Source organism: Coloeus monedula, assembly GCF_965178545.1.
Source record: "Coloeus monedula genome assembly, chromosome: 3".
Taxonomy (NCBI): domain Eukaryota; kingdom Metazoa; phylum Chordata; class Aves; order Passeriformes; family Corvidae; genus Coloeus; species Coloeus monedula.
Genome location: NC_138783.1, coordinates 94,888,297 through 94,907,624, shown reverse-complemented (window position 1 = coordinate 94,907,624; position 19,328 = coordinate 94,888,297). Strand labels below are relative to the sequence as shown.

Here is a 19,328-nt window from a genome sequence, read left to right as displayed (position 1 = left end):
CTGTGCATCAGCAAGGTCACTGTATAAAAATAAAGGGTAATGGGAGACACCACTGCAATAGTGTGGTTCAGGATTGCCCAGTAGCTTCCTGATAAAACGTGGACACTATGTCCCATTTCACCTAAAGAAGGACAAGGAAAAATGTCCACTCTTTTCCTAATCCATGCTTTTTCAAAGCATGAAGAATTTAATACTCTATTAAGAATAGACAGATGAGAACTCATCACTACAGAACGGAATCATTCAGGTTGGAAAAGACTCCTGAGACTGTCAAGATCAACCACAAATCTACAGTGCAGGATCCTGGTACTGGCACAAATTCTGCTCCTACAAACACTTTCAGCTCAGCAAGATCCATCATTATAAGCAAACCCTGAATCTGAGCAGGTATCCTACATCCAGATCCACAGCAACAGATACATAAGTACTAGAGAAACACTGCAGCATAAGCACACACTCCTAAGTTTTCTCAAAAGAGGGCTGTAATTAGTATTTACATATTACAAACATACATTGCTTCAATGCAAACAAAGAAATTACCTTAATCGTTATGTAGTTTTTTAATGACTTTGACATTTTTTCTTGACTTCCTTTCACATGCAAATGCCCTATAGTAAAAAAAAGAAAGAAAAATAAATTAATCAAGATAAACAAGTGTGCTTCTGAATAGGGAGCAAATGAGAAAGACTGCACTGAGACACTGGAAATGTTGGAGGCAGCATATGCTATGATGGATATACGCCAACCATTTCAGTGCAATGGGTAACATTTTTCAATAGCTTTGCCTACAGTCCTGCACACCTCTCCATCCTCAAAACTTCCACTGGGTGAATTTTAAAATATATACATTTAAATCATTTAAAAAAAAAAAAACAAAAAACCCCACCACCACCATGAGTCTCTCTGTCCAGAATTGACAATAAACTGATAAAAACATGCAGCAAATACTTCAGTCTTCACAGGACAAGTACCTTACCTGTTACTCTTGACTTCTCAGAAGTATTTTAAGAAATATTTTCCAGTGATCTCACATTAAAAAATCCTTAAAACTCAAACTTCTGTACTTATTACTTGCTGGTGGCTGTTAACTTTTTTTTTTTACCCCGAAGTTTTATTGCACTGGTTCAAAATATCTTAAACGCAAAATGAATTTTCTGCACGTTCTCAACTTCTCCAGACTTGTGAGACTGAGAAAAAGCAGGGCGAGGGAGGGATGCAGCTACAGTGCCTAATTTGAATTAGTTTATTTTTAAAAGTGATCTCTGAGCACTGCTAGAACTTTCAACAGTCACATGGACCACTGCTTTGCAAGGCTGTAGCACAGGAAAAAGGTAGTAACACTAAATTTAGAGAGTATGTAGAGCCTGGCTTTAGGACCGAAAGCTCTGATGAACAAAGACAGGAGAGGTATAGCCTGAGGTTGTCCTCTTCCAGGTCTCATCCATGTGAGCCACAGCAGTACCACTGATGGAAAACACCAATTATTCACAGCACCAGAGAGATGCCAAACATGCTGCCACTGAAAGACTACTCAGCATAATTTCAGAAATGTTGTTAAAAGCCCTAACAGGCTTCTCCTAATAAAAGGGTAATTCTGTAAGTTACCAACCACCCACAACTAACATGGGATTTTTAGGCACTTCTGTGGCCTGCAGCATCCAGCACTTAATCATGCTTTGAGGCAGATTTTTAAGCATAAACTTCTCTTGCTCTGTAATACCGTACAAGCACTGCATTCTTTCACATTTGGCAACCCAGTGTTACCAACGCCTCAGAGTACTCCAGAAGGACAATGTGTGATCATGCTCCTGCTTTTATGAGTGGTGGCAGAAATGGTATTTCTTGCTCAGCAGCCCATGCAGCTGTCTGCATTTTGTGCTACTCACTGCACAGAGCTGCTTTGCAGCCTTGCCTGAAATCCCCTTCCTTCCACAAGTAGATAAAATCCCCATTACACTCATCTGGATACAAAAGCAACAAGCTCAGACCTGATAACTGGACCTGAAAAGCTCATGGTTTCACTTCTCAGCTGTTTCTGACAATGATTCAAAGCAGCAGGGACTCACCAGGAGAAGGCTACCTCCAGTCCTACCCTGACCACTTCGAAAATTAATTCTACACAACACACTCTGTGGAGAGTAGGAATGAATCAAAAGATCTATGGATGCAGAACCAGCTACAGCAACTACCCATGATAAAAAAATCTTGCTTTCATTGTCTGTCCTGCCTGCTAGCAGGTGAGGCCACTTTCACCACTGCATCTTTAAACTTGGGACACCCAACAAGCATATTCAGGCTGTCAGACACAGCTGGACACCTGCAGCTCTTTTGACTCAAGTAAAGCCCACAGCCAAAATTCTCCTGGGAGAAGGGGAAGAGCCTGGGTAGGATTACTTTTTCTCTTTTGCAAAGGTGCCTAAATATTGACTGATTTAACTTCAAGCAACCAAGCTTAAAGTAGTTGGATTGTTTTCCTAAAACGGTACCGGTAACATCTGAATTTGAATTAATATTCCTCTTCCAAGAGTTTCAGTACTTAGAGTGATTTCATTCAAGAATACAAAATACAAGGATTTTCGTAACTTCGGTTTGGCACTCTTCCCAGAGTACAAGTAGTCTAAAAATAAAGTCCTCATAAGATTTATCCCCAGTGCAGGGATTTTCTTCCTCTAATGGGGATTGCTCCTCCAATTCTGAGCTGCTAAAATTCTGAAGTCTGTTAGCAGAATAAATTGTTTCTGAAGCTGATTCATTTGCCCTAAATAATTCACACCATCATCCTCCGGCAAGACTTTTTGACTTAACGAATGTAATCTGTCAGCTCCTACAGAACCACAGTGTACAAACTGCCCTTGGAATTAAGTTCTCCCTTTTTTTTTTTAATTGACTCCTCTTTTTTTAGCTAGTATCAAAAAATATTTCCCCTACAGTTTCAGTTCCAAGTTTGAAAAGCCAGATTCACTGGTTTTCAACAGAAGGCTCCACCTGGCAGTAACCAGTGCATCTCAGCAGAAGTGCAGAGGATTCCGCAGCGCCTTGGAAACAAAGCACACCCTGGAGGATGCACCAGCCTCTGGACAATTGCTACTGATTTACAGCAGGCTCTGCACTGGGAACTGAAACTAGAATTCAATATTCATCCCAAACAGTACAAATATATAAAAACAAAAGCTCGTGTAATCCTAGCATGTACCACAAGCTTAACTCTGCAGCTCTTCTACTCAGAGAATCAGCTCCAAGAGTTCACAGAGACATCCTGCCCAAAATACTGATCACCAAAATAGAGACTGCATTTGATTCTGACTTTCTATTGACTTCAGCTGTCCATCTGGAACCACCACGACTGCAAGAGGAAGAACAAATGTCAAGGTTTCTATCAATGGGAACAGCACTAGAACCGTCAGCCAGTGATGTAGTTCAAAGCACTGTACAGCACGAACTTCACTGAATGAAGCACTTTTGTGCAGAGGGAGCAAGGAGCAGTTCTGCATAATGCCAGGCAGTGTAACAAGTTTTCATAGCATAAAATGCCAAACCTAAAAAACCCAAACTGTTGTATTTGTACAGGCCTCTCAAGTGATCAATATTTTACTTACCAGAATGAAAAAAGTAATTCCCCCATTGCTCACACTGATGATACACCTCACACTGTGCAATTTCATTTTCATGATGAGGAAATGCAAGATCTATTCCACCGGTATGGATGTCCAGCTGCTTTCCAAACACTGCACTGTAACAATATTTTCCTGATCGGTAAGTAGAACACCACAAAAGCTTTTTGTAAAAAGAAATGCAGAAAAGAGTAAGATGAAACAACATAAATTTAAGTGTACAATTTAGTAACTGCAGTTTTAAAACAAGACCTTTATACATAACTTGGATACCGAAACTGCAGCAGAACTTGTATGGACAAGACCCATATCTGTTCCAAATTAGTTCTCCTTAGTAGAAGCAATTATTTTTCTAACTTAGTTTAAAGGATGGCAAGCAGGAAGTCTCCTTTCCTTGTTCTGTTACAGTTTCAGTATCAAACAGGTGCCTTTATCTGCACACCTAACAACTTTGAAGCAGCAAACATTTCTGCAAATTTGGTATTACTCTTCCTTATCTTGTACCTTTTCTGTAGGAATTCAGACAAAAGTGTGTGCAGTCAGGTCAAGCTGGGCAGGTTAGCAACTTTATTTTGTTTATCTGTTAAACAAAGATTACACTTACAGCCTCACAGGGATGTAAGTCAATCTTAACTGCTCAGAAACCAGGCCTGCTCAAGCAGGGGAAGATGCAAGGCCTACAGACACACACACAGGCCTCTCACGTTACCTTAACAAGGTGCTGCTGGTAGCTGGCTAAACATTAATACTTTGATTCCTTTTTGAGACAAAACACCATGCTGACACTGTGCCACATGATGGCTTTGCAGAAGCTATTGGGGAACAGGAGGAAAAGGCAAGGAGGAGAAGAGAGGAGGGAAGAAAGATGGGCTGTCACCATCTCCCAAGTTCATCCTTCTCTGCTCCTGCCTGCTTCAAAACCAGCTAAAGCACAAATCTGCCCAGGACTGACCCTCACCTTCCCTTGTGCCACCTACAGAGGAGCACTTGCTGTTTCCTCCAACAAAACCATTAAGAGCTGGAGAAAAGTCACAGACAGATCTGCCAAATGCTCAGGGACAGGAGGAGCCGCCCACGTCACCACAAGGGAAACTGCAGAGAGAAGATCAGACCTGAGGGAGTCAAAGCAGGGGATTCCCTCCTCCAGGGCTGCTCTAGAGACCAGAGACTCCTCATTCACCTTCACAGACTTTTCAAAATTAATTCACCTAACTTAAAGTGCTTTGAGATACTTAGCAAAACAGACTAGAGCTAAATAAGTATTGCCTAACAATGGGCCTTCGACAGCTGACTGGGACAGCAAATTGTTTTAGGTCACTTACCAAAGTAAGCTCTCCATTTTTCACAGTCCAAGATTACTACACTTATGCTCTCCATGGGTCAGCTTTTATTTACATGGCAGGAGCCTCATCCAGCCTCAGTAAAATACATTTTTACAGAAAAAAATGCAGACTACAAACAGCACTGCATTAGCAGACAGGCCATTTCGTAACTGGCATTTCTTATCTGTGCACTTCTGTCCCAGGTTGTACATCAAACACAGCATGATTTTGTGCACTTTGACTGCTTTAAGAGCTGCCTCACTATGCTGCAACTATTTACAGACAGAAAATCACACTTATAAACACTTTTCACAAGCAGGTAGAAATGACTAACAATCCTAGGTGCACCAAAAAAGCATATGAAAGAGAAACCTAAAGCAGCTGGTTCCACCTCCTTTCAGCTTTAGTTGAAAATTTAAGCTAAACAAGTTCAGATCTAAACTATTTGTTATTAGCTTCCAAAAAAAGATCTGAGACTAGACCAAAACTAAGTACCACTACCAATCTTCCAGGAGAGAAGACTTTCTCCTGTTGTAAATTAAAAGCAAGTTACATCAAACCAACTGCAAGCAAAACACTACTCAGCAAGAAAGCTGAATAACACTTAGATTATTAGCATGAACATCCACAGCTGCTGTTAAGATAAGGCCAGCAAGATCTCACAGAACAAGCTGGAATCCCATATCCTGTCCTCCTGACACAGCCTACATCCTGAACTAGGTCTGCTGGAGACTGCTAGAAGTGGAAGGGAAGTGAGTACCATAACTTCCATCAAACCTTTGGTCACTCAGTTCAAGTTAAAAGACTGCTAATCAACTGTGTGATCCTGTGTTCCATATTCTAAGTACCAAGTCTGACTCAAGGTGGCAAAACATAGAGGCAGCTGTGACAGTAAGGTGAAGCAGAGTTTATCTGGGCCACATGTGACATCCCAAGTTGCATAAAATGGTCACATTAAAACCAGTACTATCTACTGACCAGAAAACACTTTCAATACTGCTGCTACTATTGTACTGTGACTGAAAACAAAAAATAGCATTAGATTTATTAAAATCCAAGAAATCTGACCTTGATATTGTGGAACACTCAATGTGCCATCCAGGTCTTCCTTTTCCCCATGGAGAATTCCAAGATAGCTCTTGAGGCTTGGCAGCCTTCCACAGGGCAAAATCTTTACCATGTCGTTTATCAGAATCAACTGGCAAGAATAAGTGATTTGTTAATGGGATATGTCTCAAAGAAAAAAAATGACTAAATGAAAGCAAGAGGAAATGTATGTTTAGTGAACTACTCTGATTTTAATCCCCTTCGATCAACTTATTTCCACTACAACTTCCCTCCCTTCCCCCTTACACAGGGTTTCCAGTTGATCAATCAAGTGTTTGAAAAAAATAGTGTATTGGAATAGATTTCGACAAGCTACAAAGATTGACTCAAGATTCCTTAATACATCCTATCCTCCTTTTATCCTCCCCTGGTCTTCCTGGTTTTTCATTTATTTAGTTACATATCAGCCAGTTTCCCCAGGACAAACTGACTGCACTGCAGCAGAAAAGGTAATAAAACCAAACCAAAACCCACAAACAAACAAACACTTCACAATTTTTTCCTCTGGGACACAAGTACTTTGTGGTTTAGATCTATAAAACAAAGTGCACAGAGGTAAGAATCAAAACTGTTCTTGGATAGTAACGATTTTTCGGTACCATTTTCACCGATGAGTTCTCTACAAAGGTCTCCTCCCAGCTACATTCGTTCCTTCCTTCACTACATTGCCAAGGATGCAGTCCTTTTTGTCAGAATACTGCAGAATACTGCACGATTGTTCATCTCTGCTGACTCCTAACCCCTTAGTCAAATACACAGCACTCCCTGGCAGGAGCCACAGAACAGGGTTCTGGACTCTGTACTTTTTTTCTGACAAATACATGACCTCACATTTAGAATCATACAATTCAAAATTCCTAAGAACTAAAGAGACAGAAATAAAACCCTAGTTTTATCCACTGAATCTTCACCTGGGCTCTTTCTCGAGATTGCCAAGTTCTGACTGACCAGTATCTGCTGACTCCAACCCTCTTTTGCCCTTTTTTGAGTATACTGCTACAAAACAGCACTCTTCCACTTCTCCATTGTAAGCAAAACAAGTGTCAAAATATTTATAAATAACAACACATTTAGTTGTGACTAGAGGGGAAGCAGGGTAAAACACATAATCAGTCACAGCTGAGGCTGGAAGGCACGGCTGGAGACAGTCTAATCCAACCCCCTGCTCAGAGCAGGCTCAGCTACTGCAGGCAGCCCAGGATGGTGTCCAGCTGGGCTTTGATTATCACCAAGGATGGAGGCTCCACAGCCTCCCTGATCAAGATGGTTTGTGTTAACCATCCTCAGAGCAAAAGGATTTTTCTTAGCTTTAAATGGAATTTCCCATGTTTCAGGCTGTGATCAGTGCCTCTTGTACCATCACCAAGCACCACTGAGAAAAGCCTGGCTCCATCAGCTCTCCTCCCTCCATCAGTATGAGTACACATGGGTAGGATTCCCCTGAGCCTTCTCTTCTCCAGGCTGAGTGGTCCAAGCTCTCTCTGCTTTTCCTCATATGAAAGATACCCCAGTACTTCCATAATATTTATGGCCTTTTGCTGGCCTTTCTCACTATGTCCATACCATTGCTGTTCTGGGGAGCCCAGCACCAGACTTGCACTCCAGGCATGTCTCACTAGTGCTGAGCAGAGAAGGATCACCTCCACTGACCTGCTGGCAATGCTCTTCCCTGTGCAGCCCAGGAGGCTGCTGGCTCTCTGCAGGCAGTAATTACCTCTAAATAACTGTTGACAAAATGCATTCCCTCTGTGAGCTGTAACGCTGAAACAACTCCAGAGCAGAACTGTGAGAAGCCCTGGCTGCACCTGAGCATCAGCCTGACAGGCATTTTCAATAACTGCATACAGATTTTTTTTTTTTTAAATGATGAATACTGAACTTCAGTTTGCAAAAGGATGCAGGAGACCTGCATTAAATTCTCTGACAGAGAGACCTGATCAGACCCTTACAGAAACTACAGAGAGGCTCAAAGCAGGAACTGCAGCAAAAACCCCGCAGCCCAGGGTATAGGCCTGTTCTAGCACAGCCTATGAAGAGATTGCTCACCCTCACACAAAGAGGTTGCTTAGCCCAGTGACAAGTAATAAAGGAAACAATTCATCCAGTTAGCTTCAGAGGAGTGCAACTGCCCCAAACAATAACATGGTAGGTGAGGTTTGCTTCTGTTTGCCCTTGAGTCCTCACTGCAGGCTAGTGCAGCAGCAAGAACACCACCTCACTGTGAAGTTTCTATGTACCACTGCCAAGTATTTAATTACAATTGCTCAAGAATCCTAACTGTTCTAAGGCATCAGAACAAAGATACAGAGGGAAGGATGAAAGGAAGAAGAGAGACCAAGCTTCCTCCTGCACTGGCAACACTGAGTGCCTCAAAAAATAACTATGAAAGGAACATAATCTTAACCAAAAAGTTAGCTATACACACACCAGGTTAGAAAACCATTTCAGACTGTTGAATGAAAGTTTGCACATAGATGCATCATGCATTCAAACAATGCATTAACACAAACAAGTTGGTGCCACGAACTTACCTGCTTCATCTTGGGTATCAGGATTAATAGTAGTTAATACTCCATATCTTTTTCCCCAGGACTTAACATCAAAATAAACATTGCCTAATACAAAAGAAATGTTTAGTTGTATAGCAAAGAGGGGGCACATTAATGAGAAGTTGATAACATTTCCCTGAAAGCAAAACAAAGTGCTCTTCCACTCCCACTTGAAATTCTGATTTAGAAATTCTGAAATACTGCAAAAACAATAGCAGACGTTTCCATGTTACCCAGCTTTTCAGTAACCTCTGTGCACATGCTCATTCTTCCCATAGCATAACTTTGAATTCTGGAGATCTCCCAGGTTCTTCCTTGCCCATGCACAATCAGCAATCCCCTCCCCTACTGCAGCTCAAGCTACATCTAGTCCAGTTACAATGCACCTCACCAGAGGATAAAGAAGCACTTGAATCCTTCTACAACCACCAGCTCTGCTAAAAAAAAAAATCCACACACTCTGCTTTGTAGGCACATCTTTTGCAGCACACTGCAGAGACACAGTTCCTCTTCAGAGGTTCCCCTAGCTTTCTTGTAGAAACCAGGCCAGGATTTCCCCAAGGAGTTTCAACAGCAGTTTATTACAGTAAACATTTATATTAAGTAATGAGCTACATTTAACTTAGAAATTGAGTAATAGTTGTTCTGCCCACTCATGTCATCACAAACAATTAGCTCACACCCTGTTAAGCAACACAAGGAAAGCCTGGCACAGGGTATCTCATCTGGTTCCAAAACACGATTACTAAGAGCAGTGACTTCCTATACATGTGCTGAACAAGGAGTTACCATGCTCAGAGTCTTACCTTGCGAGGTTGCATAAGCTTGTCCACTGGAAATTATTGTTTTTATAAAGGAAATTATCTGAGGAATATTGTCAGTCACCCTCATATACACGGTAGGGGGAAGGACCTTAAAGGAAGAGTAACATGTCATTAATCTGTATGAAACACAGTGCTGTTAAGTTCCTTCCCTCCAAGAAATAAATTAAAAAGAACATTCTCCTCGATTTTATCTTTAAAAAAACTGCAAGTATCAAAAAAAGTTCATAAGCAGTATTAAAGATAATACACACACAGAAAAAATATCTGAGGGGCAGCAAAAAAACCCCAAATTTTTCCCAGTGGCTTAGTCCCTGCTTCTGACAGGGAGACAAGAAGCAAAGTCATCTGAAATCAATGAAAGATTGTTTCCTATACTTTCAATCAAGCTATTTCTGCATTATAGTAAATATGCAATATCTGTGAATCAAGATTCTACTGAACATGGAAAATAATAGTTCCTAAAGAAATTTAACTTGTTCATTCCAAAGCTCAGCATTGCTTCTCCCCACATTTTCTTACTCAAAAGGTGTGCAATGTCATTCCAGAAGAATGAAAAAGTACATCAGCACTCAGTTTCCAAGCAACAAATTTATTTTTTCAGATCAAACTCTCAAAACCAGATTCCTTACCAAAATAATTGCTTAGAAATACTCCTAAATTTAGAATGTCAAGTATTTGTACCTTTAAGGCAGCCATATCTTGTTTAAAGTCTTCTTCATAAATACGAGCAAGAGCTACTGGCGATATATTCATCTGAAAAAAAGAGAAGCAGACAAGCAAATCATAAATCAGAGTAATAATATAAAATATGGCAATCTTTTCTCAGACAGCTAATAGCTAATTGGAAGACTTAGAGAGCCCCCAAGGTAAAGAGTCAGAAAGGCTTATTAATCTAACATTGATAGAGAAGAGATGTAAGTTATAAATAACTCAGTAGTATTTCATTTATGCGTCTCAATTTCCAAAATATTAATACATATCTTTTAAGAGAAAGCAACCAAAGACTAAAATAACAAACTCCTTCCCTCTCTTATTATTCTCCTCTTGAGAGGGTCTTTCATGTCCAGTGATAAAATATACTACCATACATAGGACATAAAATCCATTCAACTTACTGACAGGAAACACCGATTCCACCTACATGTCAGAAAGGCAGGTAAGAGACTTGCAGGATGACACAAGATATTAATTTTCAGTGATTAGGAAAAATAAGCTATTTCAGCAGATCATGGGTACTCATAGATCTCAATAGTGAAAGTCAATTCCACGCTTTGTCAAGTCCAATGTTTCTCAAGCACCTTCTCTGCATTTTTCATTCATGGGACAGGAACAGGCTCCTCTTGCAGAGGGGATGAAAAAAATCCAACCCAAAAGGAAGGAAACTCACACACGATAAGGTACTTGTTCTCAAATATTCAGAAGAGGCCAGGGATTAAAAGATGCATGACAGCAAAACCTGCCCTAGCAAGCAACAGCATGGTATCAAAGTGTTTCAAATGCATGCTTTTACATCTTCTCTGAGAATAAATTGCTGGGGAGAAGACAGCATACTGTCAGTCTCTCCAGCTTGCAGGTAACTGAATCATGAACAACATGAATCCCATTTCATCACTTCCAATTCATTACTGGAGCATCTTTATGGGTTCCAATTTTCAGAGTGCAGGTGGGTACCACTGTTTGTACAAACTCCTGAACAAAGCAGGACTTCTGGTGAACACAGTCCAGATGTTCATGCAGCAGTGAAATGAGGATAATGCTGTCATAGGTTAGCAAGCATAGTCCCGGAAGGGACATCCTTGCTAAGGGGTGCTTACAGTTTCCTCTGGGAACTGATAGAACCTATCAGCTGGCCAGTTTGAATATGGACAATTCTCTAAGCCACTTAAAGTTGTGAACACCTCTGTGATCCACATTTAAGAATAGGCAAACTCCCCCTCCAAGCTCTCTCTCGTTTCCGGCGCTGGCACAGGTGGCTGCGGGCCCCGTGTGGGGGCCAGCGGGCCCGGCCAGGCCCTGCTTGGGCCAGGCTGGGCCGGGCCACGGCCATCCTGGAGCCATGGACCTGTTCCAGCCATGGAACCCCCCCCACTGCCTTGCCGTGGGCAGCCAGAGCGGCTCGGCTCTCCCCCCTCTCCACTGCGATAAGGAAAATTCAACATTCCAGCTGCAAAGCTGCAAGGCCGAGGTGAGATTAACCCTTTTACTGCTGTGAAGAGCTGAAAACCTGAGGGAAGAGAGAGAGGAGATGCTTAAAGCTGAAATTCTGTTGTGAAGCTATGATATATCAGAGTATCCTGTTGTAATTTCATGAAGATATGGGGGGTGGAGTGTTCAACTCGTAAGCAAAAGCACCTGCACTGAGATAGGCAGATGCTGACGCAGCTGTAATTTCATGAGAAGTTTGGACAGGGAGAGATGAACCAGATGAGGACTTTTGCTCTAAACGGGAAAGGGGAAAACCTCAGTCCCTAGAGATGAACCAGATGAGGACTTTTGCTCCAAACGGGAAAGGAGAAAACCTCAGTACCTAGAGATGTTTCCAGAGATAGTCTTAACGATGAAGATGATGAAGACCCTTTGCTCCCAGGGAAGGAGAAGGGCCTCTGTTTTTGTTTCTGAACAGCTCAACCTTAAAATTGTACCCCAAGAAACTTCAAGAGTGGACCCTCGAAAGCAGTTGCGGGAAAAAGCTGCAAGTCGGGGGAAAGGACTCACACGCAGGCAGAGAGACTCCTCTTCCTAAATGGACTGAACAATATTTGGAAGTGGGCGGCTGTCTCGTTGTGATAATGTTTTCATAGCATGAGCAAGGAGAAACTTCTCTTTCTAAATGGACTAAACAAGGTTATTATGGCAGTGGTAAACAGACTGAACATCTTAAGGGTTGTTTTTCACATTGTCAGTGGGAGAAGGGAGGAAGGTGGGGGGAGGAGGAGAGTTCTGAAGGTGGTATAATTTTTTTTTTCTTCCCTCTTTTAGGTCTGTTAATAAACTTTATATTCTTTCAAGTTTGGTGCCTGCTTTGCATTTCTCCTAATTCTTATCTCACAGCAGATAAACAGTAATGAGTATTTTGGACCAAACCACTACACTAAATTGGTGTTTCCGCCCGGTTACAAATGGAACCCGCGACAATGCTCAGCACTGAAAAACAAACACATGCTTCTGCCTACAGACCAGTGACTGGATTCATCTCCCTACACAGCTCAGCTGCTTCTTTGATCAAGACAGAAACAAATGTGCCTACAGAAAGAAGATGGGGTATTTCCTCCCATCCAGATGGACGTTCAACACACTAAGAGACTCATGTCTCTCTCAAAGGACCACCGAGCACATTCGTCATAAACTAGATACCCATCTTTCAGGTTTCCCCCAGATGAATCCCACCAGAGGATGAACAACAAGCTTAGGCATGTTGATTCTACCACTGTAATGCCTCAGGTGCACAGGTTCCAACAACAAAAGCAGGCTACTGAGGTAGGGGCCTTGGCCATCCAAACAAAATGGTTGAGCAAACATTTCAAAAAGTCACCAAAAAAAAAAGCCGTGAAAAGATGACTTTATAGAACCAAAGAGTATAGCAAATCAACACATCTTTTAAGAGCATACCATTTCCCCCTCCTCCTCAAACATAAAATCTCTAAGATGTTCTGACACTAAGGAAAAATTTTAAGATGCCTGAATTTTGGAGGGGGGTTGTTTGTTTTTAAATTGTTTACTGCCTTAGAAAACTGGAAGTAAATGGACTAAGGGAACAGACATATTTCTACAGGAGTGGTGTGCTAGTATTCATTTGAATGCAGTGCCCTATATTTAACTGCAAAAGTATCTGTTTACTTAAAAATTAAGCAAAAGGGACAGCTGTCAAATTCTCTGGCTAAAAGAAACTATCTTAAAGCTTGCAACTGCAGTTCAATCCAACACATTCACTTATGATTCCAAAGACAAGAATTACAGATTCTAAAAACAAATAAAACAAAAGACTCAAAATACAGAATAAAACACAGAATACACTCTTAGTGCTTCAGGGTTCAAAAGGTGTTTTTAAAACAATTAAAAAAAAAAAAAGAATTGCAATAACTATTCACCAAGCTCCTCTGGTAAAAAAGGTCAGAGTAAAATTCAACCAAGAACCACTTACAGCCCCAGTCTTATCAAGATTTACCCCTACACTCAATGTTAACTTTCCTGTAGGTGACAGACAGGCCTGACAAGGCTTTCCAAGGTGCTGACATTGCAGCTAGATGGTGCTCGGCACCTTCCAGGAACTGCCCTCAGCCTCACGTGGCAGTGCTGCACGTACTGTACTGCCTTTCATGGTCACAGCACACACCACTTCTCCAGAACTTCAGAACCCTTCTGGCTGTTAAGTTTTGGGATAGTTTCACTGTGCTGAAGATTCACACAGGGCTTTTTTTCCCTGCTAGCTTCCCAGGCAGTGGGAGAGGGCAGGAGGATCCCACCTGTGGGTGCTGCAATGTAGCCCCCCTCTGTGCCTCTCTCCATCACACGACTCTTGACACCTAGGCCTCCTCACTCCCAGACCCATTACAGCCACACCAGATGACCAGAAATCTCTACTTAAATCTACTAATTAAAAGAAACATAACAAAAGAACCCCATACCCAGGCTAATTTTCCTATGTAAGCAGCTCAGAAAATACCAAAAGGTTAGTCAAAGACTGCAGCAAACACCTACCTCACTGGCTCTTTTTATTATCTTGTCATCTATGTCTGTGATCCCCATCACCATGATAACTTCAATTCCAAAAAACCTTGTCATTATCCTTCGAATTATATCAAACCTAACATAGGAGCTGGAAGAGAAAGAAATGTAAGCTTTTGAACATGCAGTAGTAAGAATAAACTTAAATAAAAATAACCAGCAGCCACAGGGACAATCTAAATACCCCAACACTTGCAATGAAAAGATCTTCAGTGCATAAGGTGTTTTCCCAAAATCAGTTGCTACCTGCACAGAAGTCAAGCACATTTCTCTTGAACTGGCCTACCCTCTTCTGGCATTAGTGACACATTACATCAAATTTTCTGAGTTTTCTTTTGTTGCATCTCTTTATTCAAGTACAGAAGAGCATCACAAGCCACATAAGCGAGGAGACTCTTTCAAACCCAACCGGACAAAATAAGACACAGAGATCAGATAGTACTGAAATACATCCCTTGGGCTTCGTATATTCTAACAGATTTTCAAAAGTCATGGGGCAGAAGAACAGGAAGAAATAAAGCACGATTCAAATGAACTTTTATTAGGGTTGATAAACCCTAAGAAAACCAATAATAATAAAACAACAAACTATTTCATTCACACACCACCACATACCTTTTCTGACAGCAAAGAGTAGATGGTCTGTAGGTTATTTTGTTTTATTTACATTTGAGAATAAAAGTTATTCTGAAAATTATTCAAGATTTTTGTCACAAAGCAGAGTATTGAATGCTGACAGACTGACAAACTGTATAGGGCTGCTGCAGCTCCTTCTGCTCACAGACTCTCCATTTGTAATTCTCAAAACACACTTAGACTGAGTTAAACCCAATTACTAGGAGGGATACTAGATGGTTAATAAAAACTCTGAGTCTGCCCTGCAAGCTGATGGGAATCCTCAGCCTTTCTGGGCTGTGTTTTCTCCAAAACCAGCAAGGAGATTCACAGACCTGCATGTTCCCATTTCACCCACAGCATCACACAAACTGCAACTCCCATGGCCCTCAGAACAAAGAAATGTAAGCAACTACTAGAAATGGATTTGCACCCTTCCCTTCAGGTGCCAGGTGATACTAAGGTACTGATTTATGGATGTGTAATACCTTGATGAAGAAAAAGATACCTTGATGAAGAAAAAGATATTTTGCTGTTGTTTGCACCATGCCCGTGATGAAAAAAGACTTTTTGAAAGCCTTGCTGCCAGGGAGATAGTTTTTAATGAATAGCAGCTCACTGGGAGTAAGGTTCATCTAATGTGGTGACACAATTCCATAAGAATATTAAATTGGTCTTTGGATCCTGTTCAGAGAACAACGGCAGCATCAAAAGCTTGATATTAGATTTAACAGCCCTGCAGTCACTGCTCCCAGAGCAGACACAAATTTCACACTGTTCCCTCTCATCTTCCAACTGAATTAATGGAAGAAACTCTCCAAGAGCCAGAGCAGATTTCCTGACACCTCAGAAAGCAGGGTCTTTACCACTTCAGGACAGAAAAAAAAAAGACAAAACAGACAGTCAAAATCACGGGGTAGCAGAGCATGCACAAGAGAAATCTCTTGTGCTTGGTTCTACTCTTATTTCCAAGCACTCGGCCAGGAACCTGGATGCCAACCAGGCTGCAGCTCAAACAAGTACAATCAAGGTCAGACCCAGAACTGGGGAAAAAAATACTATTATTTGCCTGTCTTACTTTTTTCAATATAGAATGGGTGTTGGATGTCATATGGAGGCAGACAGAGCATCTGTTTTTAAGACTGGAAGCACAACATGGTAGAGAATGTTAAATTATTTAGAGAAGTAAGAACTCCTTGTGGAGCGGAAAGAGGACAGCAGAAAAATAATGCCATTATTTCCAAATTCTCCTCAAGGATCTCAAACTCATTTCCATGATCCATTTCTGCATTATTACCTGCTGCATTTGTTGTACTTGACACAAGTCAAATGTAAGACAGAGGGGGAAAAAAGGAATTCTAGTGAGAAGAGAACATGTGGCAGGAGTACAACAAAATTATGGTACTTAACAAGAGCGGCAGAGTAGCAACAGCCACCACCCTGTTTGACTTTATGCTGTTTCCCAGTGCATCTCCTGGCCCTCAGCAGCAGCACACATTTCAGCTGTTCTATTGTTGGACCTAGCTACTGGGGAAAAAAAAAATACCATTAAAAAATAAATAAATAAATAAATAGAACCAAGAGTGCTCCACCATCCTGAACCAATCAGCTGACCAACAGGATGCCAACACTGACATGTGTAAGACCAGAGATACTGGAAAGGAACAGCCAGCTCCTCCCACAGTGGAGGGTTTAACTGATGAGTAAAGACAGCAAAAGGTCTTCGCTGCAGACACCTTGTGGAACAACACGTGAAGGTGCTTAAAGAGGTGCTGAAAGAGAGAGTTATACCTGGTGTGTCTGCATGATACACCAAAGACAATATTCAGCACTAGCCATTCCTTCTTAAATCAGCAAGTGAAGAGGTCAAACCCAGGTGACACAGATGTATGGCAAACCTCCACAACGGGAAAGCTTGAAAGTGCTCGTTTAGACACAGGGTAAGAAAAGATGGGTAAAAAAACCAGCCAAGAGTGAACAAGGCCTTTCTACTCCCTCTTTTAATCAAGAGAGTCCGAAGGCAAGAGAAACCACTTCTCCACCTCTATAAACATTTTGTGGTCTAGATCAATTATACCCCTTAGGACAGAAGTACCTCTCCAATTCCCTTATGACACCATGTCAGGCAGGACAGGCCCTATCATACTAGAGAACCTCGACTGAGGGATAAAGACAAGAAACTTATAACCATCTTTTTACACAGTTACTTTCAAGTAATGATTTTAAATCGTAATTATTTCAAGGTAAACTGTAATGGAGCCTGTATCACTACAACCATAGCTTTAAATACACAAATTACTATGACTTTAAAATAAAAAAAGTTCCCCTGAAGGCACTAAGTACAAACAAAGTCCAAGATATCGTTTTCTTGATTTTTAGGTCACCTGTAAAAAGCTAGGTCAGCTTTCTGCTTGACAAAAGCAAGGAGGAAAAAGACACCACCACGTATAGACAACAGTACAGCACCATTAACATTAGCACTGACAACAGTACTTCTACATAATAATTTTAAGTCTTCCTTTTTACAGAACAAAGCAGCACTTGTGCAGTACTGCAATGGATCAATTCAACATGAGCAAGATTCAACAGAAGTTTCTGAATGAAGTTGAGACAGGACAAGAAGCTGTGAAATCCCTTACACTGAAAGGGAATTATTCAGTTACTGAAATGCACAATATCTGATCTTCATACAGACGGCAATTATCTGATAAACCCCTGCTCTTCCAAAGAGCACAACATAACTTGCTTTTTAAGAATGAGGAGACAGAACCTTAAGAACAGGCTGCGCTGCTGCAACTCCTCTCAGTTTCACAGAAACAGCAGACACCCTGCATGTCTATTCATCAGGTATGTTGTTTTGAAACAAGTGGTAGCAACTTTCTCTGGTGTATTTAAAGCACTTTTTCAAAGTTACTTATAATGAAGCTAGCTTATTGTTGTAACAATCCTAATGAACTATAGAGAAAAACCTGTGCTGTTCTGGATTGGCTTTTTATTTTTAAACATAGTAAAAATGTTTAACATAGTAAAAAAGGCCACATGCAAAAAGGCCTTTAAGCTACCTGGATTTTCTGAGATTTAAGATACGATGTGTTCATCTGTAAACCTTGAAAGTACCTTTCTATCAGCCAACCCTGCACGGCTTTTCCTTGGTGCCAACAATGTCCGAACTAAATCTGAGGCAATACTATCTTTTCACACAGCCGAGAGGCCCTGCTCCAGGCTCACAACTCCTCTGCATGAGAGGTCATGTTAGGCTGATACGATTTGAAACGACTCGCCCTACACAAACAAACTGCACACATTCCTAATGCTTCTTCCCAAGACACAGACACACACTCTGTCTCTGCCTCAGCCAGGCAGCAGAACCAACAGCCCCTTTACGTACTACCCCAGCCCAAGAGGAAAAAACACGTAACAAACAGACTTTTGCCCTTTGCACAGCTCAGGAGGCGAAGGGCTGGGCCTCGGCCTCATGTCACCAGTCACAGTTCTGTCACTCGGTCACACACTGCAGCCTGAGGATGTCCGGCACCGTGTATCCGCCTGGATCCCTGGCACCACAGGCGTGGGGATGTCCGGCACTGTATATCTGCCTGGATGCCCCCACGCTACAATCCACAACTCACCAGGCGTGCCCGAGGTGTGCATGGTCATACACCGTCGGTCCACAGCTGTACCTGCGGAGAGGGGAGACAATCACCAAACTGTTAGGGTTGGAAGGAACTTCTGGAGATCACCCAGTCCAAGCCCCTGTCAAGGCAGGGTCCCCTAGAGCAGATTACACAGGAATGTGTCCAGGTGGGTTTTGAACGTCTCCAGAGAGGGAGACTCCACGAGCCCCCTGGGCAGCCTGGTCAGTGCTCTGCCACTCTCAATGTAAAGAAGTTCTTCCTCATGTTGAGGTGAAACTTTTTTTTGTTTTAGTTAATGGCCACTGCTCCTTGTCCTGTCACTGGGCAATGCCGAAAAGAGCCTGGCACCATCCTCTTGGCACCCACCTTTAAGATATTTATATGTGTTGATGAGATCTCCTCTCACTCTTCTCTAGACTAACCAGGCCCAGCTCCAGCAGTCTCTCCTCGCAAGAGAGATGCTCCAGTCCCCTAATCACCTTCCCAACCCTTCGCTAGACCTTTTCCAGTAGCTCCATGTTTTTCGTGTACGGAGGAGCCCAGAACTGGAGACAGGAGCCGTTTCTGGACAGAAACCGCACCTGCCACCCTCGCCACCCCCACGCCCGCCCGCCACGCCGCAAGGCGCTACCAGGTCGCCACTCCTTCCGTGCCCAGCACGAGCGGCTCCTTGCTCTGGCTCCGGCTGTTGTAAGCCACGATCCCGCTGTCGCGCCCCGCCGGACGCACCCACTGCCGCCGCCGCGCCGCGCCCGAGCACCGCCGCGCCCCCGGTTGCCCCCGGCCGGAACCGGGACAGAGGCCGAGCCCGCACCGCCGGGCCGCCGCCGCCGCCCGGCGCAGCATGGCCTTCACAGCGCCCGGCCCCGGCCGGGGAGCGGGCAGAACCCGCCGCGACAGCCGCGCCGCCTGCTCGGGACCGGCGGCAGAGCGGGGCCGC

At 42.6% G+C, this 19,328-nt stretch overlaps 1 protein-coding gene across 1 annotated transcript in view; it reads right to left on the bottom strand.

The window, feature by feature from the left end:
• Positions 1 to 19,328, bottom strand: part of CARS2 (cysteinyl-tRNA synthetase 2, mitochondrial) — a 36,741-nt gene extending 17,413 nt beyond the window's left edge. The window contains exons 1-9 of the mRNA XM_082278003.1: positions 19,020 to 19,328; positions 18,383 to 18,433; positions 14,112 to 14,229; positions 10,095 to 10,166; positions 9,396 to 9,501; positions 8,572 to 8,655; positions 6,002 to 6,131; positions 3,597 to 3,730; positions 541 to 608 (exon numbers count right to left, since the gene is read on the bottom strand). Of these exons, the coding sequence (XP_082134129.1) occupies positions 541 to 608; positions 3,597 to 3,730; positions 6,002 to 6,131; positions 8,572 to 8,655; positions 9,396 to 9,501; positions 10,095 to 10,166; positions 14,112 to 14,229; positions 18,383 to 18,433; positions 19,020 to 19,234 (978 nt within the window). The 5' untranslated portion in view covers positions 19,235 to 19,328. The remainder of the gene's footprint in view (positions 1 to 540; positions 609 to 3,596; positions 3,731 to 6,001; positions 6,132 to 8,571; positions 8,656 to 9,395; positions 9,502 to 10,094; positions 10,167 to 14,111; positions 14,230 to 18,382; positions 18,434 to 19,019) is intronic.